At 43.4% G+C, this 22,653-nt stretch overlaps 1 protein-coding gene across 3 annotated transcripts in view; it reads left to right on the plus strand.

Moving 5' to 3' along the window:
- Positions 1-22,653, plus strand: part of LOC144138688 (nuclear distribution protein nudE-like 1) — a 56,510-nt gene that overhangs the window by 31,728 nt on the left and 2,129 nt on the right. Inside the window, exons 8-9 of one of the 3 annotated variants that reach the window (XM_077671091.1) lie at positions 246-358; positions 15,392-20,173. In XM_077671091.1, the coding sequence (XP_077527217.1) occupies positions 246-358; positions 15,392-15,529 (251 nt within the window). In that variant the 3' untranslated portion in view covers positions 15,530-20,173. Of the gene's footprint in view, positions 1-245; positions 359-11,765; positions 12,041-15,391; positions 20,174-22,653 lie in introns of those variants that run through there. The other 2 variants (XM_077671092.1, XM_077671090.1) reach the window with 2 other exon arrangements.

A 22,653-nucleotide genomic window follows, 5' to 3' on the forward strand; every position in this document is an offset into this window, starting at 1 on the left:
TTTTGCGGCCTGTGCGTTTCCAGTTCGGCCCAAAAAATTTTGACAGACTGTACATTATATTCTTCAGCTACTCTTAGGCCTAATTGTAAATAGTGTGAATATGTTTCCTTGCTTTCACCCTTTGACAGTAGTAAAAAAAAAAAAAACTGATCGTCCTTTGACCATTCTAGTTTGTGGAATAGCCGTACTCATCCTCGTATTCTCCCCTCCCCTCCCCCCCACCCCCTGTCTGTGCATTGCGACAGTGGGTTCAGTGAGCAGCGGTGCTTCGCAGCCCCAGGGCAGCCAGACACCGTTGACACCCTCAGCGCGGGTGTCGGCCCTCAACATTGTCGGCGACCTGCTGCGCAAAGTCGGCGTAAGTCGCACGCTTCTTTTTGCACCTGCACATGCAGTGTCACATGCTTTCCTGACTGCTGCAAAGTTTGGGTGTCACTGGCTTGCCTGTAGGGAGAGAGTGAAATGCAGGGGTGATCGTTGCACTTGGCAAGGCTGTGCATGCTGCGTGTTTAGTGTTTAGTTTATGCTGTTCAGGCAAAATTCACATTAATTGGGCACGAAGGCAGTAGAGTAAAACCACGTGATAACGAAATCCCATGAGTACGGAATTCCTGTGGCGACTAAATATTTTCAGATCCCCGGCGAACGTCCATAGAGGCCCATGTACTTCATATCTCGTGGCAACAAAATGTCTCTGGGAAGCGATCCGCAATACCGAAATTTGCTGCAAGTGTGGTCAGCAGTTACCCATTTGAGGCTAAGAGTGTCCTAAAAGTGCTCAAATGCATTTTTTTGCGGACTCTTGAGTGTGTAAATGTCTGCATAGCCACTGCCATTTTTGTTTACATAAAAGATCGTGCAATAGGCGGTCGTGGTGGTGGCCTCTCAGCAACATCACAAGGGGGCGACATCCGGTGACTCGTGGCACGGCTTTGGCTTGGGCTCCATATGCTAGCCGGCTACCGCTGAATAGCGTGTGGCGATTGGCACGTGCGCGCTCAATAAGGTGCCTCCGCCAGCCCAAAAGCAAAAGTTTTTATCGCTACGAGATAAGGCAGCCATCATTGCCCAAGTGGAGGAAGGGAGGATAGCTCTGAATGTTCTGACACCGCCTGCAGCTCGCTCTGGCATTTTGAAAAGCAAGGCCGCCACTCTTGAATGGTGCATGTTTACAAAACAAAATAGTGACAGCTGCGGTCTTTCCGGACGTCAACCATGCAGTGTGCACTTGGTTTTTTGAACAGCATTGGAACAATGAGGTGCAACTCTGTGGCACAGTTAGTCAACGGAAGAAGCTGGACTTAGCTTGCATGCTCGGACATTCTCGGTGCTGAGGACCAAGGAGAAAAACGTGCAGAGAAAGCGAACCCGCGGAATATTTTGAATGCGCTTTACATGATTCCGTCATTCTTAGGCGCAACACAACTACTAGCAATGAGTGAGCCACTTATTGTGTCAAAGCTGAGCTGTGAAGTTGCTGCAGTATAAGGCTCGCAAAGTTATATCATCGATATTTGGAAACAACTTTTTGGTTTGAGGGCGATTTTTATGTCGTTTAATTCATTCTCGTGGCAACGAAATTCCTGCAAAAGGGAACATTTTGGTCTTCCCGGCGGTTTCGTTATTGCGGAGTTTGACTGTACTTAAATTTCTGGATACGGCAGGTGTTTTTGCGATGTTGAAAGCAAACACCTGCATGTCTAAATTTCATCATGCCTTAAAGAAATTAGTGAGGTGGTCCGAAATAATTTCCAGCCAATTGCTGTGGCACTGTTCGTAGCTCAAGTGTAGCTTTGGTGCCTAAAACTCTCGTTCAAACTTATCAGTTGGTGAGCCCAAAAAGTATAAAGGGTGGTCAGGTTGTTTGGATGACAGCCTTAGTTTGTGGACAGCTGTGGAGTAACAAGGAATGGACTTGGAGCAGTTATACAATGAGATGTTTTTCTCATCTTGAGTGACACTTATTGGACGAGTGTGGGTCAGGTGGGGGTGGTACGAGATTGTTGTCAGCCATGACATCCCAGCTGTGCAGGGGAAGCAAGCTTTATACTGTATTTACTCGATTGTAGCGCGACTTTTTTTTCCTAATTTTGGCTACCTGAAGTCGGCCCTCGCATTACAATCGGATACTGAAATGCTTAAATTTCTTTCTGAATGTAGTGAAAAGTCACTCCTCGCGTTACAATCGAGTAAATACGGTACGTTGCATGCAGTCTAGCTGCCTAGCCAGATGTCTGCACTGTGTGGCAAACCCTGAACCTTTCAGAAAGCATGGTTAAAGAACATGTGTGATTTTCTTTCGGGCCACGCCTTTTGTTTTTATTCCATTCCTTGCTGCCTGTGACTAATTTCTTATCTTTGTGTGTTGTGTACTGAGAGAAACAGACCAAAACTTTAGGGAGGGAAAAATGAAGTGGCATTGGAGATATGGTGAGCTTTACAGCAGACTGAATGTGCGTTAGGGATTCACCTTCACATTTTTCAGACTTTGTGGTCTTTGTGGGGAATGGTTCGCTGAGAGTGAGAGCCCGTTTATTTCAGAATGCACTTCTGATTAGTTTGGTAGCCTCCGCGTGGTCACTATGTTCATAAATCTGCAGGAACCTTTCAGTGCGCCCTTTTTTCCCGGTATAAAAAGGGCTAAATGGGAAAAGCACAACAACCCTTCCACAAAGTGGACCGTGCCACCCAGAATGACTATGTAGGAAATTGAACATTTTAAATTCTATTGTTGATTCCGGATTGCCAGATAAGCGTCTCTCTTCAATTCTTTGTACATGGGTGATGCAGTGTCACTCCTTGGTACGCAGTGTGTGGCCACACACGTCAGGCAGTTGATGGTTGCCCTAAAATCTCTTGCCTCTTAGCCCATTGAATCCTGATTCTTTCCTAGAGCTTGGTTTTCATTTTGTGCTATCGTGTCTTCCACACACACTTCCTTACTGTTCCCACATATGCTGCCTTTGGGCAGCAACGTGTGCTTTATTGAAGAGTGGAAGAAAAGGCCACTGAGTTCTTTTCTACAAACACGACGTTTGAAAGTCCTCGCCCTCCTTCTTTTTTCTTTGCCTTCATCTTGGCTATTTCTTAAGGTCCACTATGACAAAAATACTCGGTAGCGCTGCCAACAGTATCCACTGTTTTGTCAGAGCTGGCTGCTTTCAAAGAAGGTAGTGTCTATTGTCACTGCAACAGTGAAAATTACCATCAGTAGTTTCTCTTAGCAGTCACCTGTGATTGGCTAAACACACCACCCGAAGATTCTGTGCAACAAATATTCCCTAAAATCTCGTCTCTACAGCTGCTCCTATGGCGCTGTGGTACAGTACTTGCTTTTTTGACACGAAGGCCCAAATTCGAGTGCGGCATCGGTGAAGTATTTTTTTTTTTCCCCCGAAGCTTTCGAAATTTTTGAAGTTTTCACTCGTGATTTTGCTTTTTTTATTCTGGTTATTACTATATCAAGAGATCGATGCACACGGCTTCTAAAATGGGTTGGATCAGGTTTAGTAGAGGTTGTGTTCTGTGTGGTTGTTCTGGACTGGGCTAGGTATGCTGCAGTTCGGCTGGATTTGGATAGGTTATGATATGTTCGGTTAGGTTATGTTAGGTTACGTTGGGAGCTAATTCTATTCACTGAATTTTAGGCCAGCCACCGTTTAAAAAACTGTCGGGAAAATTTTCCGGAGGTAATTCTCACGGCTGCTGGGAGATTATACTCAGCCTTCAAAAAAAGCTTGGTGCAACGTGAACAGGAGAACGTTTGCCCAGAAAATGAATTTCTTTTGGGCCCATATGGGGCAGTAACTAATTTGTTGCAGTTATAACCAGCTCTCTTTTTCTTACGTGTGCGTGCAAAGGACCACATTACCTTGCCAAACGTGAGTTTAAACGTCCACACAACTGAATGATGTGAGGCTGGGTTGTAGCAGCACAATTTTTATTGTTTGGATCAGTGGCACGATGACTAGACTTTGCAGTGTTTCCGTGAGGTGGGAAAGTTGTAGAAATGGGTTTCTGCCCTCTGGCCTGATGCCCGGCACCAGACAGTGCTATAGAGAAGTTGTATGGTTGGGGCCTGTGGTTGTTACGGGTTGGAAATGGTTGGCATAGCTGGGGCTGGGTTCCCTGAAATGGCGGCGTCATTTTTTGAAAGGCTCGGTGTCGGAAATGCATTTTTCTTGGTTTGGGAGTCTCGTGAGCATGCAAGAGGTGAGAGAAGATGCGTCGTTTCAGACATTAGACTTACTGCCGTGCACATTAGCTTTATTGTCTTCTCTGAGCTCTTGCGCATTTAATACGGTTTTGTTGGCATTTGGAAGCTTTAACATTCAGTCATTGGGTTGCATCACCACGGGTTTGCAATTGGAGGTAATCTTTTGCAATGATGATATTGGCACTCAGTCTTATTTTTTACGAATTTAATTTTTTTTTTGTTTTTTTATCTTTTAATAATTCCATTTGGGAAGGAGTTTTTTCTTCTTGTAGTAAAGAAGAAGAAGATTCCATTTAGGTTCAGCATTATTGCTTCTTTTCACTGTAATGGAGAGTATAATGTCAACATGTTTTGCTAGAATATCGAATAGTAAAAAGGAAGAAGTTGCACGCAGCAATTGCTTAAAACATGTGAAATGTGTACTCTGTATTCTTCTGTGGTGATTCGTCTTCTGGTGGCATTTAGGAGCTTGAAGTGTTTTTCTCGGGGATCAGTCAACTCAATGGATATTTGAACAAAACATCGACAGAAAGTTTAGTGGAGCAGCACGACATTTGCGTTTGAGTCAAGTAACGTTCAATTTGGGAGCATTTGAAGTTCCATTGGACAGGCCTACTTGCCTACTGGCTTTTTTGTAACTTTGCGTCGTGCATATACCTGTACATGTGCTACCTAAAAGTTACTGTTACTATTGATAATTGCAATAACCGGGTTGAACAGAGAGACTTTTCAAGGCATTGCTGGTTTTTACCCAACATTTAACAAACTAAGCAGCAGCACACACCCCAGTCAACGCAACACAACTTGCCGGAAAGAACAATGCCATCCAGATAAGGGAAGCCACCACATCACATACTTGAATTTTGTTTATTATTTTTTTTATGATTGGCAGATTTCATGTTACTGAAGTGACATAATTTTTAAATTGTGGTTATAAACAGCAGCCTGAAAGTCTGTTCATCCAAAGACGGTATACTGAAAATTTCCTTTATTGTCGCTAAGGCAGTGGAAAGACACTCCCTGTCTCTCTTATCTCCTAGGCCAACTGGCCCAGGAGATTAGAGGGACAGGCCCCATAGAAGGCAGCAGTCATTGGTTTTGTTTGAAAGCGTGGATAGTAATGCACCTGTGATTTCTCCCAGTCTCCAAGGGCTGTAGTTTTAATTGGCTGCCACTGTCCAGCCCAAATAAGCAAAAAAAAAAAATGACCGTATTGCTACACTGCCTATTTTAGCATGCAACGCACGGCAGAGTGAGTGGCTCTGGAAACCAGATTAGCCTGCCATCAGAAATTAGCTGTTTTGGGGCTGTTTTGGTAGCCAGAGACAAAATGCCATGGAAACGTCAGAAAGCATTTTGTGGTTAAATGTTTCCTAACTTGAACAGCAAGTTCCGTTTAATCCATTCTGATGATAAAATGATAAAAGTAAATGTTTAGAAAATTTCAGTTATGATGCCCTAGGTGCCACACAGGCTCTGCATCCTGAAGCAGAGTTTCACAACTTGTTTATATATACATATTGAACGTTCACTTGTTCCGAAAGACACCAGAACAACAGGTGAGATATTCGACACAATTCCCATGTCTTCTGTAATCTCATCTATTGCCGTCTTGTCCTGTTGCACTAGTGAACATTCAGTACAGAATACCAACTTGCCCAAACCTGCACCTTATTATGGTATGTATCGTAGAAGTCTGCGTACGGGAACCACTGGGCAGAATGGAAATACAGTCAAACACGGATATATCGAACTCCAAGGGGATCGCAAAATAGTTCAATATATGAAAAATTCGATATAAAAAATATGGGCTCTGAGACCTCACCTATGGCGGACGATCACTTACCGATCGCCACATTCAAGAATAACAACTAATTCCGCACTCACGACGCAACAGGACGCTTTAATTCCGTGAAAAAAAATCGCTTATCTTGGCCTGCTTCTTCGTCCTGGAAATGAAATTAATGACGCTGGTCTCGATCTTCTCGAGGCTGCACAACTAGAAAATTCCAGCAGTACGCTGCGCCTTCGCCCACCATGCACAACACGCACGCAAAAGAAGAGCAGCGCGCACGTACCACAATAACTTTGAAAGTAACAATTCCAAGGCTCTCTGAACGGACTCCAACAAAGCGCTCGCGATGGTCATCTCCGAGAGAAACAGCGATCTCTGAAAGGTGCGGGGCAACTCGCCAAACAGCAGCAACAGCAGCAAAATGCAAAAGAAGGAGGAGCCTGTCAGTGCCTTCGTTCCCTCTTCCCTTTCCCGAGACGATATCGGGGGAGTACAGACCCAGAGAGAGAGAAAAAAAAATATTTTTTGGCAAGCCAGGGAATGTACGCAGCTGAAAAAACGCAGTCGGGGCATCCCTACCTCGCACTGTCACATTTTTCGAGCGTTCGGGCTTGTGTGCCTAGAGAGATTTAGCATACCGGGCTCCGCCCGCTAACGCTACGGCGGCCGGTAGCGGGGCCCGACTGGGCAAGCGCAAATTCGTTCCGGTAGGGGGGATTAGTTCCGCGAGCCAGTCTTCGCCATGCCCGCGCATTCCTCCACGTCCTCCTCAACCTCAATCGGGGGTGCAGCGACCGCCGAAGAGCACCTTCCAGCTCACGCGGCGTTCGATATACCCAATGTCGGAAAAAATACGGTTCGATATAAACGTACGAATTCCTATACTTTTACACAGAATTTTCAAGGGGATAATTTACGAGTTCGATATAGACAATAATTCGATATACCCGTGTTCGATATATCCGTGTTCGACTGTACTTGCAAACTGATTTGGGGCCCCTTTGGATGCACAGTAACAGTCACTTGGACCTAGTCCGGAGGTATTGTGGCAATGTTCGCTAGCAGCAGGGATATCAGATGACAGCGTGCGAGCCTGTTCATTTAGATGAATGGAGCAGGGTGTTGGGATGAGGATAAGTTGGAGATTATGGGGAGGGCTGGGGAAAAAAAGGGATGGATTATGGGATTCCTTTGCTGCTGCAAAGTCCTCCTATATTGAAGCTGCTTTGAGCGTACTATGTGCGTAATGAGCAGTTGGACTGAAATTAACGGTCCCCTAGTATTCCGAATCCCTCCTCCATTCAAGCATCCACTCAAGGAAATCCTTGAGTGATTTTTGCATGGAAAGGCATTACGGTATCCTCCACTCAGCCGAGTCAAGGTAACACACAGAGTGGAGGGCGGACTGAGAATACGGTTGTAAAAGTTGTTGGGCAGTGCTGGGACAGCACTTGTGTGAATGTTTACCCAGGAGAAAACATTGGCGTGTCACCTTTTGCGATTGGTATTTTGATGTCTGCATACCTTTAATGTCTTAGCTGGTGTGGTGGCTTAGTGGCCAAGGCGTTGTGCTGTATTTGAGATTTCTGCGCACGTTAGAGATCCCCAGGTGGTTAAGATTAATCCAGAGCCCTCCCACAAAGCACGCCTCAAAGCCCATGTGTAGCTTGAGCGCGTTATATACCCCGAAATTTTTTTATTTTTTAGCATCTTAGTTAGCATGATTCAAATAAAAGAAGGTTTTACGATGACACCCAGCTAAGAGACTGGCAAGGTGCTTCGCCTGTAGAGGCTGTAAGGTGGCTCTGACAGGGGAATCTGTCCATATTCAAGGGCAAACACTAGCCACAGTCTCAGTGACGACTGTCAGCAAAATGGCAGCCAATAAATATTGGTGGCGCAGCATATTAGTGGGAACATGGACTTAATGGTGGCACGGAAACGAAAGTAATCCCGTTTCACTTTATCGCTTGTCATCCAAGAATGCGTTGTTCATTGTTGAGAAAGAATAGGATGAAAGCCGCGTATGTGTGCAGCTGTGGTGGCCAGCAGTTTCGTTGTGTGCCTCACCTCACCTCTGCTGCTTGCTGTGTAGGTTTTGGGGAGAGAAGGCAGGCGACCGTGGAAACGACATTGAAGCAACGATGCGTAAGGTGTCTCGTGTATGGAGGGTTGGGTAGGCCTAGCTGGCTAGATTCGCAGTAGCTGTAGTGGCAGTGGCACAGCTGACCAATGCCGCCCGTATTAACATTGCCTGACGCGTCGCGCGCTTTTCAATGGGAAGGGTAGGGACGCTTAGTTCAGGCACTGATCCGCTATGTGGCGCGTGCCGGCGGACATCTCGCCTTACGTCACTGCTCGCGAGTCGCGAACGCTGCACCCACTTCTACGACGTGTGTCTGTCAGCTTGCCTGTTGGGCTTCAAGGGCCGTTTCGCTTACATCTTAGCCGCGACGGGGCGCTAGTTCTGTGGCGCATTGGGGATCTTGTTCAACGTGTCACTCGCTTCATACTTGCTGCATTTTTCCAAAGATAAAGACGGAGGCGGACTGAAATAGTGTAAGAACATACTTATTGTCAGGTAGACATATAGCTAACAGAAAAACGATATTTTCTGCTGGGGCAGCCATTATTTTACTGATATTTTTTTTCTGAGAAAAGATTGCGTGCAGGTTTTTTGTTCAGGCGCTAACTTCTACGATTACTTTCCAATAATATGACGTGCTTGTAAACTTCAGAAAATTATAGGAAACAAAAGGATAAGCAGCTGGGATCCCGCCACGCTGTCCGGGCGCTTCTGCAGTACAGTCCTCAATTTTAGAAGTGCGTACCGATGCGGAGTGCGAACAGCGGGGTCAAAACAATACCTAAATGCGGAGGGGATAGAGGTGGGATGCCCCACTCAGAAAATTTCAGGGCCTGTGATCCGAGTAGATAAGCGCGCAAAGCCGGCATCAGCCTGCGGCAGCGCAAGGGATTTTGCTTCGTGACAAAGGAAGTTTTATCAGTGACAGACCAAGACAGACAGGCATGGTGAAAAACAAGAAGCCGTAGGAGCACCACCTCGGGTACGCTAAACAAACTTTCCACTATTTTGCATAGTTTCCGAGAAGCGGCGCTGGCTGGCGGACGCGAAAGCACGCTGGAAGGCTACGGAGCGGGGAAGGGTAGGAGAGAGCAACAGGAGAGTGGCTGTTTGGCCATTTTTCGCTCACGCGTTAGGCAATGTTTATACAGGCGGCGTTGAGCTGACTCTGGGGAGACAACAAGTTGTGGGCACCAGAGAAGCCCACATTGCACTGTTAAAGTGATGCTACCTAAACGCTGAGGGCAGTCTGCTGAGATAGAGCAGAGTGCACATTTAGTGGGCGTTTCCTCTCAAATATATGCCTGTGTGTTCAGGCTTCCTGTAATGATTAAGGCTTTTTTTCTTGTTGATTTTTGTCCAAGTTTCAAGTTGTCGTAGTAGTGTGGTAGGGTTGCCCATATAGCCATGCCTGCTGTAGCATGAACATATTGAACACATGCCTCTTTACCTTTGTGGCGATCACTTGCATGAGTGTTTGGGGGACTGTTGGTAGTCGTAGTCCCCTGAGGAGCCAGGGTGGTCAGTGGCTTGGTAGGAAGCAGCGTTGCCTGTTTGGCTATATTTTTTTCTCTTTCTTCAGCTGTTGTGTGCAACATGTGCTGGTCTATTAACCCACGATGGCAAGGCAGAACGTTTTGAGGTGTGGATTGAGCCTGATTTTGCCTGGAGTGCCAGCAGCGAAATTACCCAGTAGTGTGTTGATCACTTTCTCATCAACTTGGCGCCCTAGTGGGCCCTGTCCATCCTAAACTGCTGTTCTAAGGGCCCCCACACAAGAGTGCGAGACTGCGCTAAGTAGTTTGCGTAAGGCCCGCTTTGTCACCAGCAGCAGGGCCACAGTTGTGGTCTGGCCATTATTCGAAAGGTCTGCATTTCCCTACTGATGTCTGGATTTACCCGTGTGTACTGTATGAACCAGTAGTTGAGGCAAAGAGTATTGATGCAGCTGCTTCTTTAGACTGCTGTGGGTTCTGCATGCCATATTTGCACCTGCAATGGTACGACCCATTTTCCTGTGCCCTGGTTTGCAGTGTAGCAGGCATAATTGACATTAAGCTGCAGCTTGCCAGTTCTTGTCTCCCTTTTTTTTTTTCTTAATTTTCCCCAGAATGTACGGCTTTATTCGAGACCTGTAGATTTAGTCTGTGATTGAGTGATGTGATATGAACAACAGTGGAAAACATTAGGCAAGCATTATACAAACATTTAATTCAGTGATACAGAACCAGTAAATAAATTTAACAAATTTTTCAGTAACCCATCTGATGATACAGTAACACAGTGGTTTATTTATTTTGTTTGTTTCTTTTGTTTTCTAACAAGTTTATCGAAAAAGTGCATCCATCATGCATTTAAGTGTCACATTTCCAACACCACCAGAAATGACCTTACAGTCTTGAAAGGGTAATCACTACAGACGTTAAACTCGGAGAAAGCAGCCAGTGAATGGCTGTGGTAACCCATTTTGCTGGATAACACTAAAAAAAAACTGCAAAACATCATAGTCAGGACAACATACAAAGTTTTAATACTCTTTCTAAATTAATTTCTTTTACATGAGGCTACAGGAGCGTCATGAAAACTGCATAATTTATTGCAAGAGTTCTTTGTACACTGCAAAGCATGATATCGCAAGTGACTTGAAAGTATGTCATAGCACAGAACAATCCTTTCATTAGTATGTGACAGTCAGTGGCTGAAGGTTTGTAGTTTAGAATGCCAATATTTGAGCAGTCTCTGTCTGAAGTGTGCAATGTTATGTGTGGAGCTTTTAAAGTGAGGCAGCCATACGTAGTCGTGTGCTACAAGTAGTAACAGTTTTTCAACTTGTAGTTTTAACCTAGTGCTCTTTATACTGTTGTCTTTGTGACATTGTAACTTAGAGACGACACTCTCTGCTTCTTCTCTTTTTTTTGTTTCCCCCATCCTTTCCTTTGTGTTTGAATCCGCACCTTTTTTGTGTTTGAATCCGCACCCCCACTCACACTATTTCGTGCGTTCGAACAAATTCCAAATTCATTTGCACAATGTTCCCACGACCGGCCCCCCCATGCTGTTGTTGGTATGCACTTCGCGTCATACTCGCTGCTTTCACACTACCGCTTTCGGCTATTCAATCAACGGGCCTCATTTTTCGTCTGACATTGCACGCACCTCATTAAAATCACCCGTACATCGGTACCCCATTGCGAAATTTATTTCCTTGCACTGGACATGGCATTTGTTACTTATTTCGTTTTCTGCGTTCATTGTTCAAAAACATCGCTTCTTTGCCATTCAAATAACTCGTCATTTTGTCACCGCATGGATTTTAAATGTGTTCCACCTTGTCGATAACAATTACAAAATTTTCTTGGTGTAATTGGGTGGGGTGTATAAAAATGGTTATCATTTTTCTTAACTTGTAAAATTTGTGCGGGGCTATAATTTGATTTAATTCTGATACACATCTCTTCTTGACTCATTACATTTAAATGACTCTTAACACTTGCTTCTCTAAATGGGCTGGGGTTGCAAACACATGGGAAACTTTTGGTGTAATGGCAAAACCCTTTTTGTTGCGAATGGCATAAAAATGTGCGTTTGGAATGCCGAATTGTTGGCCGATGCAACAAATGGGCTTGGGCGCGGTTCTTGGTATCTTCTCTTGCGCCATCCGTGGACAGTTCCACATTGTGGTCCTTCGTGTCCGCCTAGACAAGAACGGAGAGCACGTTGTGGAGCACAGAGTTCGGTCTAGGCCGAGCTTCCTCGCGCAGTTCAGTGTGGCATGACTCTTGGCATCCAACGACAGACAGTGCTTTGGAGGGGGAAGAAGGGTGCAGGAGGAGGGGGTGCTTGGAACTGCTACCATTTGTTGCACACTGCTACTCAGTTGTTCGTGGTTTACGTTATTTCCGTGTTTATCTTCTTTTGCAAATAAATGGAAGCGCGAGAATCACCCCGATGTCTGGAGGAAGGTCACTTTGCGCTGAAGGTGAAGCTTTCGGCTGTGTTGGAAGCATTGAAGGTGGTGAATTCACTGGGCGGAAAATATATGCCGACATGTGAGGAGACACCTGCTGAAATTGGTTCACTCAGCAGTTTGCTTGGGAGCAATAAAGTACAAATTAGTGGTGTAAAATGAAGTTGCAACAAACCTTTGTAATGTAAAGACCTTTGCGACGAGCAGTCGCTGTGACATTGTGGGGTACGGCTGGCAGCGTCTCTGCCCAAATCCTGCTTATCAGTGTCAGTGACCACTGGTAAAAGCGAGATGTGTGTGCAAAAGTGGTGGCATGTGGTGCGAAAAAAGAATTAAACTGTTCACACTGCCAGGAGTCTGAGGAGACTTCAGTTAACCATACGCACCAGGAAAAGCCAGGAGAATTTTGCCAGTAGCCTGGAGCTGTTTTCAAAGCAAGCAGTGAATGACTGGCTTCTTCACTTTCTTTTTGTAAAAAGTGCCCCTGCGTGTCTATGGGGTCATCGATGGATGTTGCACCCACATTGAGAAAATTTTATCTGCTGTGATGGCCCAGTCCAAGAAAAACAGAATGCTGGAATCACATCCTGGGCAGTGCGTTCACAGTTTAGTACTGATAAGCAACGGAGATACCGAATTTTTGTATGTCACTAGATGAAGCACTGACTACCAAAGAGGATTCTAAATGGGGTTACATTTACACAACTCTAAATGGGGTTTAAAGTGGTCGTGTCGACTTGGTAAGCGCGTACAAATAAGCGTGAACCCTTGCCAACCTGATAGTTTAATTGCTTACAGGTTTGCTTGGCTCAACTGGTCTTGCAGTCTGGCAGTCAATGTTCGGCTACTGGTCACGCAGTGTTTGTAAAAACTAAGAAAACAGCTTCCGTTGATTTTTTTTTTTTTTTTTTTCATTTTTATTGCTGCATTCTTTTAAAATAGCAATAAACATGACCCTAAATGTAAGACTGTACAGCACAGAGTGACTTCCAGAAGCTTGAATACAACAAATTTTCCGGAGCTATCGTTATAGTAATTGAGATGATCCTGCGTTGAAAGAATCTTCTGTGTGGCAAGTTTTCAAGCATGTGCAGCTGTTTGGAAAGAGAAGAAAAAGGTAATTTTCAGCCTTTTTTTCATGTACAATTTATTTCTCTGTGTAACAGGGAGGCCAGCTTTATTGTGGCTCAGTTTCGAGTTTAGTTGGTACGGCCTCGTGGCATAGGTTTCGCAAACATAAATTGAAAGCCTAAGTACACGGTCAAGAAGTGTTTTTTTTAAAGGAAATTGCATAATTTGTTGAACTGAAGCACACCTAACTTCTTGAAGCATGTTTGTAGCAGAGCTAATTGTTACCTCTGCAAATGGTACAGTGTTATTGTCAGGTGGGTCAGGTACAATTGCTATTGTCAAATTGTATGCTATGTAGCAGTCCTGGGATACAGAATGAGCGTCTTGGATTAGGGAGCAAAGCAAGGTTGGTACACATGCTAGCTCAAACTAAATAAGTGGGCTTCAACTGGACATGACATGGGGAGAAATAAGTGGCTATTGAGAGATGGGACTAAAAGTAGAAGACGTTAAATTTGATGCAGGGATGTATTGAGAAAACTCGTGGGAACAGAATGGACTCGGGCAGGAGCAGTTGATGGTCAGTGGGAGAAGCCGCCTTCGTCCTGCACCAGTATTTGGGTTGGTGATGCTGGTGATGATGATTTTAAGGGCAGTGATGATTATAGTGACATATTTACACCTATTGGAGCGGCTGTATAGTTACTCAAAGGGAATAACTCCTAGAAAACTTGATTTTAAACTGTTGAATTCAAGCTTGTCCAAATTGTGGTCTGTCTGCAACAACTTGCTTCTTTTTTTTTTTCTGAGTTGACGTTGCATGAATCCAAGCCATCTCCCTTGCCTATAGGTGCTGCAGCTTTACAGCAAGTAACCCGTCTTGCTTTTATGTTTCTGTTGTGGCTTTAGCGGCGGCAGCATCGCTTTTTATGTCGTGTCTACTTGTGGCTGTAATTTTGACTTCGCCATCTGGTGCTTGTTTCATTATCTTCTAAACGATCCAATTCGTTGCTTTAAGTCCACCAGAATTTTGTCCTCTTTCACTTGATTGCACCTATTGGAGCTCTTCATGATTAATTTTCATTGAAGAAAATAGTTGGCTGTTTCAGGTCTGAATACTAGATTAATCCGCGTAGATGTGCTATTTGTCCTCATGATGGCTGGATTCGTGGCTGAGTCACAGGTTCCGTAGAATGCTCAAATGCTAGCATGTTGTTTATTGTTGCAACAAGCCAGAGCTAGTGTGATTTGGAAAAAAAAAAGACATAAGAGGTTTTATAGCACTCTGTTGCCTAGTGGTAAAAGCACTCTTTGAAAACTCTGAACTCCTAATTTTTCTTATGATTTTAGTCTTGTATATTATTTTAGTCTCGTATCTTTAGTATAGGATATCTAGAAGGTTTTGTCCCTGATAGATTTGCCAGAATTCATGTGTAAACACAGGAAGGGGATATTCACTTGGTTGCTATTCAATGGCCCCTGCTTTGGCTGTTTGGCTTAGCCGTGTGTCTTGTGTTAACTATTGTCTTATTCGTGTTGCTGCTTCCACCGGCATTACTAGATATGTTTATATAGTGCGTATGTTCATATAAATTTCATCTCACAATACCAAATATGAAAACTGTGAAGAGGGGATCTTACATTCAAGTTGGGAGGATTGAAGTTTACATTCCAAATTAATCCAACATTGCTGACAGTTCTTGACGTTGTTGTGACGGTTTTCCGCAGTTTTTTTTTACCTCTCCGATCTTGGGAGTAAATTTAGCCTCAAAATTTAGACTACGTGGCGCAATTTTAAGGAGGCATGTAGTTTTAAAAATTGCGCAGTGCAGCCATGGGTAAAAATTTTTGAAACTTGGCTTGAAGATTTTTGTAGTGATAAATGAGCAACCACATTCACAACTTTTAGTTGCAATTGTTGAGGTCTCAACTGCCCTGGTAGGACTGGCTCACTCATTTCTTGCATTTTTTTTTTAGTTAAAAGAATGTCTTTCGTGGCTGGAATGGAGTTACCAAAGGCGAATTCTTTTAACTTGAACACGGTTCTATTTTGTCTTCATGGCAATGCTTCCTGTGGAGCGTCTTAATCATTGTCTGTGGACTGCTCGAGCAGAGAGAGGTCAGTCCACAGGTGTCCAATGAACGGGTGGTCATTATGATTTGGGTAACCGTTATGATGAATGGGTAACCGGTGCGATGTGGGTGGCCGTGCTTGTCGTGGTGTACAGCGTCCCGTGGGCACGCCTCTGCTTTCAGACCATGGTAACGGTGGCTGCCTCGACGCCACGCCGGCGGCCGAGCGGCCTGGCAGCGGCCGACGGACAGTTGTTTGCCACCCCCAGGCCACCGCCGCAGGCAGCACCCCGCACTGACCGAGCATGCAACCACCACTAGGGCCCTTCCTCCTCTCCCCCTGCCTGTCTACTGGCCCAGATCTATTTATTTCCCGTTTGTTTTCTTGTTTTCTTTTTTTTTTCCTCATCCATGTTCTTAGTTTGTACACTGTTTCATCTTTCACCACTAGGCCGTTTCCACCTCCCTCTGTGGGCACGGATCTATTTATTTCTTTTTTAAATTTCTGTTACCCCGACTTGTGTTCTTAGCCTGTATGCCGATCTATTTCTCTTTTTGTCGCTTTTAATTGTTTTTATTGTTGTTGAGAATGAGTTGTTGACATTGTGCACTCTGGGCTGTTTGGAAAAATGGTAAAATTTTGGTAAAATTTTGGGGGTTTGACACGCGCACAAGCTACTACTCCTGGGCTATGAGGTTTGCTCTGTTTGATGGCAGCTGCTGTTTGCTCAATATCACCTGCAGAAGCTTGTTGCGCTGTGCTTGTTTGAGAGACTGGAAAAAAAAAATACCTGCTTGCAAAAAATTGCATATAGTAATTATAACTTTACTAGTTATGAGTGCGTGGAAAGTAATGCAGCCTGTAAACTGGAATTTTGATTAAGGGGGCATTGACCAAGATTTGTTGCTTGCACTTACTGAATAATCATGTAAGCTAGGACTCCCTTGATACATTGTTCAAATTATGCAGGGAATCAGGGGAAGAGTTTAAGAGCTCTGAGTGCGTTGAAATTTCAGTGTATGTTAAGCATCCCCAGGTTGTCTGAATTAATCCGGAGCCCTTCACTGTGGCACACCTCATAGCCCTGGTTTAACTTTGGTGCATTAAACCCCACAATCAATCAATCAATCAATCAAACATAAGCAAGTGTGCCTTTACTCTTCCATCTATGCATCTTGTCATTATAGGGTCGTGTCTTCTCTTTTTTTGGCTTCTTTAAAGGAATTTGGAAGTTAGATTTCGTGGGGTTGTAGTTTTTGTTGTGTTATCAAAATCGCTGCCCGGTCCTGTGTTTTACAGTCTGCAGTTTTGGTTTTGTGTGCTGGCAGTTTGCTTGCTGGACGTCGTGTCCTCATCACAATTCAAGTTTCTGGTGCGGATGGCTGGTATTGAGGGTTGAGGCACTCGTATCGCAAATCTCCAGATGTTAGCCTCTATACGATGTTACGGACAGTAATAACATAACAGCAGTCCAGCCGGCCTCATAACATGCCAGTGCGCAGGCTTAGAAGAAAACAAAAATTAGTAACTGCTACACTATTACGTGTTTTTCTTCAAGTGCACTGCTGTTTGGAATTCAAAGAACTCGGAAAGCAGACTGGGCTGGTTGGTGAAAGCTGGTGGTTCAAATTGTTTTCTCCAACAGTGCACGCAAGACTGGAAAAAAAATGTCTTCTGCTTTGTATTTAGGCTGCTGTTAGAAACGTTTAATAATGGAGGCTAATGAAGGCTGTGAGCTCATTGCGGCCGCTATGTGTTTTGTTTGGGCTTTTTCAGTAGGCCAAGGCAGGCATTGTTTTTATACCTTTGCATGTTGCCTCTCGCTGAAATGCACTGCTGTGAATGAGTCTTTTTGCACACATGTCTACCTAGGGAACTAGAGGTTGATGGCTGAAGCACTGCCAGTTGTGCAAATTTTCCTTCCCCCCATGTTATTTTTTTTTTAATCATCCAAACGTTATGGTTTTTTCCATGCTCTGTTTTTTATCTGTTGTTGCACTTGAGCTGTCATTGGCATCTGAGTTGTTTCAGTCTTGGATTCACTTTTATTAAGGGAGTGGAGATGTCATTTTGGGCTAGGCGCAGCTCTTGCTATTTAACGGTAATGTGTAGGATTGCACTGCTCTGCTAGAAAAAAAAAGAGGAACTTCTGCTTAGAGGGTCAACGAAGTGAGCTTCAATTATTGTCTGATCACTTTGGGAGGTTAAATTCCATGAGGTGCATATTTTGCGTGATGATTAAATTGGTATACAAACTAGAAAGAAAATTGTAGAAAATCAGAAGAGCATGTAGGTCGTCTGGGAGCAAACTTTCACTTTCATTTTTCTGGGCTTGGATGAGTGAAATACATGCTGTCTGCTTGAAATGACATTTTTTACTCTCCCGGTTTTTTTTTTTAGTGCATTGCCTTTATTTTCAACTTTTTTTATAGAAAGTTTATTTTTATAGAACACTGTGTTATTCTGAAGGAAAAGTCTGTCACTTTTAAAAACTTTCATTCCTTGTATTGTTGAGATTTTGTTTGCAGTCTGGTTTTCTTGTACAATTTATACGTTTGCTGTCGACTTGTTCATGAAAGTCTCCTCAGTCATACCTAATTTGATTGTGTGACTAGATTGTCGCGAGGTTTTTTATTTTTGGTTTTGAAGGAAACACAATTTGAAACTTCGAAGAGTCCTCTAAGTTTAACAGAAATATGCCTTGCAAGTGCTTCATGTGGATTGGTGCATTGCATTGGCTGTACAGAAAGGGGCAGGTTTTATACATTTAGAGATACAAGTTCGTTCAACTCGGCCATGTTTTAAGAAGGGGGGATAAGGAGTAACATTTCAGTTTTGCTAGCTTATTTGTGGGAATTGCTATCAAATGTCTCAGCTAGCTGTTTCGTACCTGTTGGTGTTACAAGGTGTTTCGTCTTAAGGGGGCAGACTGGTCTTTTTTTTTTTTTTACTAGCTATTTTTTTTATTTACCAACCAATTTTAATGAAACTGCACTGCATCAAAGAGTTTTTTGTGCTGATTTCAAATCTGCCATTAGATTTTTTGTAAGTTCATTATGTTTTGAGGTAATTAATGATTAATTGCCATTATTTTGGGTCAATGTTACAAGATAGCCACTCCATACAGAATGGCAATTACCACGTGGATAGGCAAACAAATGATTAAAGAATACAACATAGGAAGAACTTTTTTGATTTAGCTATTTTTGGTCATTTTACAACACAGGGAACTTTGCTTCTCCCGCGCTCTGCCAGAAAAGGCTCGCAGGTGGTGCCAATTGAACACAATAATAATTTTCCAAAGCCTCCATTTGAAAAATTTGTTTCCAACATTGTATTCTCCACACATTTAGGTATCACAAGCAAAAAGAATTAAGTTGTACCTGCTCTGGGTGCCAAGATATCTGAGGATGAAATGCTAGCTTTGCATTGCAAGAAAAGTGCCGTTTCACGATCGAATTATGCGCTTACTGGGCTGTAGAGTGCACTTTAAAATGCTATTATAATATAATAACAACAAAATATGGTGCCTTTTGATGAGGAAATTCACAGACTGATAGAACAATGGCCGTGGAGGCCGAAAATGCCATTTTTGAGAAAACGCTTTTTTTGACCATTTTTCGGCCCCAAAGACCCAACTGCCCCCTTAAATTGAACTCTGCATTTGGGTACATATTCAAGCCTGTGTGTTTATGGATGCCTCATTAAGAAATGGAAAAAAATTTTTTGAAGCCTCACTGGCACCTTGAAAGAAGATTGCCCACAAAAGTGGTGGATAGGGGAACTGTAGGATGTGATTGTATGACACGTTACTTTTGCTGGACTCCTTTCAGCAAGGCAAAGGCCACAACAGCATATTTAGTCGCTAGTACGGTTTGCTGAAGAACACTAGACAGGGCAGGCTGTCGCGGCAGCACTCAAGGTATTAAGACGTGGATCTTGGGGAACTAGCCTTCAAATTGTTGCTTTTCAGTGAGTGGAGACGTGCTTGAATGCTTGGCCAGGAATGTTTGTACATATTGCTGACAGTTGATGGTAAATGGGGTTTGTAACAATCTGTGGCCACTTGTTTTTATTGTTATTAAGCTGCGTCTGCATTAGATGTAGTCATTAAACAGTGCATGCTTTTGACGTCCTGATTTAGGTTAAAAATTTTTTGGGAGGGCTCAAGTGAGATTCTTCCGCAATAATTTGTGGTTTTATACAGAATAGAATATGTTTGATGGAAAATTCGTGTTGCTGAACAGAATGCTGTCATGAAAAGTAAAGGGGGAGGCAATCAGAAAAGTGATATGTATTGCAAACAAGAAAGGCGTTGTATAGTGGAGCATTCCATTGTGAATGTAGTGAAAGACTGGTGCGGCTAGTAATGCAGAGGTGGTCACAATTTTATTGGCAACTTCACTCTCTATAATGCATTCATTGTTCATTTCTCTCTCTTTTTTTCTTGGAATTCATTGTAATTATTATTATTCTGCCATTTAAGCATTTTTGAGCACTCAACGGTGTATACCTACGTCGTCATTTGTGCTTGGCGTGACATTATCAAGGCGTACACTTTACACAGCCTGCTCGGGGCTTCTTTTTTGTAATTTACTATTGACGGCAGTTGGTTAGGCAGCAAACATTTTTAAAGTTTTTGTGAGCATTTAAAGAAATAAAGAAAGCTGGCGACTGAGGTGGTAATAGTTGCGTCCTCTTGTTTCTGTTTCCATCGTTCTAGACTCTGTTCTGTTTGAAGCGCAAGCGAAGTCGCTATTGAAAGCCGTAAGGAATGCTCACTTTTGCCCCTACGCATTCTTTTAGCTCCTTCTTTTTTTCCTTTGTGGCGTATCTCACCAAAGATGTGTTGTGCAATGCGCGGAACTATCGTCTCGGCATGTGATGTGGATGCAGCCTGTATGCCTGTCGCTTTTGTTGTAGTTGTGCGCTCGGGCATCAATTAAAGAAGCAAGTTGTCTTTATTTGAAGTTTTGTTTTCCTTTTTGATATAGTTTTTGACAAAGCATTGGTATTAAAATCTAACAAGCTTTTTGGCAACTGTAGCTGACATATCTATAGGATGGAAATTCGTTTGCATTAAACAAAAAAAAAATCAGCAGGGAGGCTTTTGTTATATTGTAGACTGCTGCTTGAAAAGAAGTGAAGGAGAAAAAAATTTGTCAACGTGATCACAACTCGATGAATGAATGAAAAGCTCGCTTCGATGTAAGCTGGAGCTTTCAGTTTCTGTTCTATCGCAGCGGGATAAATGTGATCAGAATACAGAATCATGGGGAAATGAGCCTGACATGTTTGAGCATTGTTTATTTAATCATTCTGAATTTGGGATACACGTGATAGCTGGCTGGTCGACTGCAGTCTCTTGACCCTGAACAGTAGAGGTGTTCAAGTATTCGTACCTTTAAATACTGGCTTTACGGTGTGGCTTGTTTTTGCCGAACTAGTATGAATTGGGAATAAGTTGGTTGTGTGGAATTTTCACTTTGCATGAACTTTAGTAGAATAGGAATTTTAATTGCAAAGGTCGTGACTTTGGTTCAAGCGTAACCTAGTTTTGGCACTTCATGAAAATTCAAGGTGCGTATTTTTTTGAGCGAAGCTTTCATCTTTTTACTGATGTCTGTAGTCCGTAGTCCACCCAAAACGCACGGCAGGGAAACCAACTTTCTTTGACGACGAGGACGACGATGATGATGGATGAAGTGAAGAAAAATTAAATCGAGCCTGGGTGCTTCACGTTATAAAGCCAACGTCTATCCGGTTGTGCCATTCCGGCATGTTTGAAGCAGTTTTGGGGGCGTGGGTGTTCAAAATTTGAAAAATCGTGCGCCCCTCCACGTAACAACAGCGACGATAGTTGAACGCCAAGGAAAGCAATGGGATTCCCGTATAGGTAAAGCACTAGAGAGCACAATCTCAGTGCTCTAAACCGACCATATAACAAATACATGCTTTATGTGGATGGTAAGGGGGTGTGGTGTGGGTCCACTCGCTTCTGGGTTGGTTCGTTTGTGTTGTACTTGATTTTGGAAGGCTTTGCATTCCCCCATTGTAGTAGTTTCGACAGAGTTGTAGTTGACCCTTATCTTTTCACCGTTATGCCAGAAAACTGTTCTTGCATGCACCATAAAGACTGTCAAAGCTATGCAATTTACCTTTGTGCTGATTTGCAAGTTTAGTTATATTTCTGCAGACTCTCTTCGGATCACTGTAATAAATTTGAAAACGTGCGAAACGAAATATGTGAATTTGTTATATTCGGTTCTTTTTCTGCTAAAGTCCATTATAAGCTGCTCACTGGGTATTGATGTAATTAACCTCTTGCATCTATGCGTAGACTTTCCAGCCTTCTTCATGTGACAAGAAGCACTGTCATTTTAAAGGTGTGAGCTGCTCAACAGCAAGTTTCCGCGTTACATGACACCCATGTTCGATGTGCTATGACGCATTGCATGTCATATAACAAGCCAGCCCCAGGTAAAGCACGCCAGAACGGTTGACTATCCAGTCAAGGGTAGTACCACGTGGCCTTGCTGCATCACAGGGCGGTACGTGCTGTAGAAATCAGCTAACACACTGAATGTGTTCTGTGTGGCATCTGTATTGCTTGGATTGATGTTGAATTGGTCCCACAAGCATTATCCAGGAATGTCACTTCAAACCTTCCTTTGCTCCCACAGTAGTCCCACCGAGTTTGTGGTTGGTTCCAAAACGGTGTCCCAAAGATTGGAATTTTTTCGGTAGTGTCGTTAACTGCGTCGGTTTTGTTGTAAGCCACGGCTGTCTGTTGCTGTCACAGCCTGTGTATCGAAAGCTTGAGAATAGTCTTTTTCAGGGGCTGAGGACATATTGTTAGCGAGAAAACACAAGATAGGAATGGAAACCCAAAATAGGAATTGCCCGAAACTTCAATTTCAATTTTTATTCAGTGATATATACATAGGTGTTCTGTTTCCTGAGACTCCATTCATTAGTGGGAATAATCTCTTAGGACGGTAACTTGTTGACAGGCTTGCCGAAATATTATGGTGTAGCGCTGTCATTTGGCGATGCGTGAATGAAGACAGTACAGAGCCTTTGATGTATTTTGTGATGTCCTCGAAATATCTTTGGTTGGGTCCCAAGATGCGCGGTTAACTTTTTTTTGTATTTTTCTTTTATGGGTGTTGTTATTTGTGAAAACATAACACGTTTGTGTCATGTGACGGTGAAAAAGGATGCGCGTGGTCACCGCTAGGTACTAAGTGCCTTCCATATCACGTTGCAAGGGAATGGTAGTTGTGCATGGAACAGTCTTCTACTCCCGTGTTCCCCATTAGCACAATCATTCATTTGCACTCATTGACTGATTGTTGCATTCCCTTCAATATCGCTATTCATGCCCACTAACAGCACATTTGGCATCCTGCGATAGCGAACAATGTCCACCACTCTCTTTAAA

This window comes from Haemaphysalis longicornis, unplaced genomic scaffold (genome assembly GCF_048455015.1).
Source record: "Haemaphysalis longicornis isolate Haplotype H1 unplaced genomic scaffold, Haemaphysalis longicornis Haplotype H1 scaffold_5, whole genome shotgun sequence".
NCBI lineage: Eukaryota > Metazoa > Arthropoda > Arachnida > Ixodida > Ixodidae > Haemaphysalis > Haemaphysalis longicornis.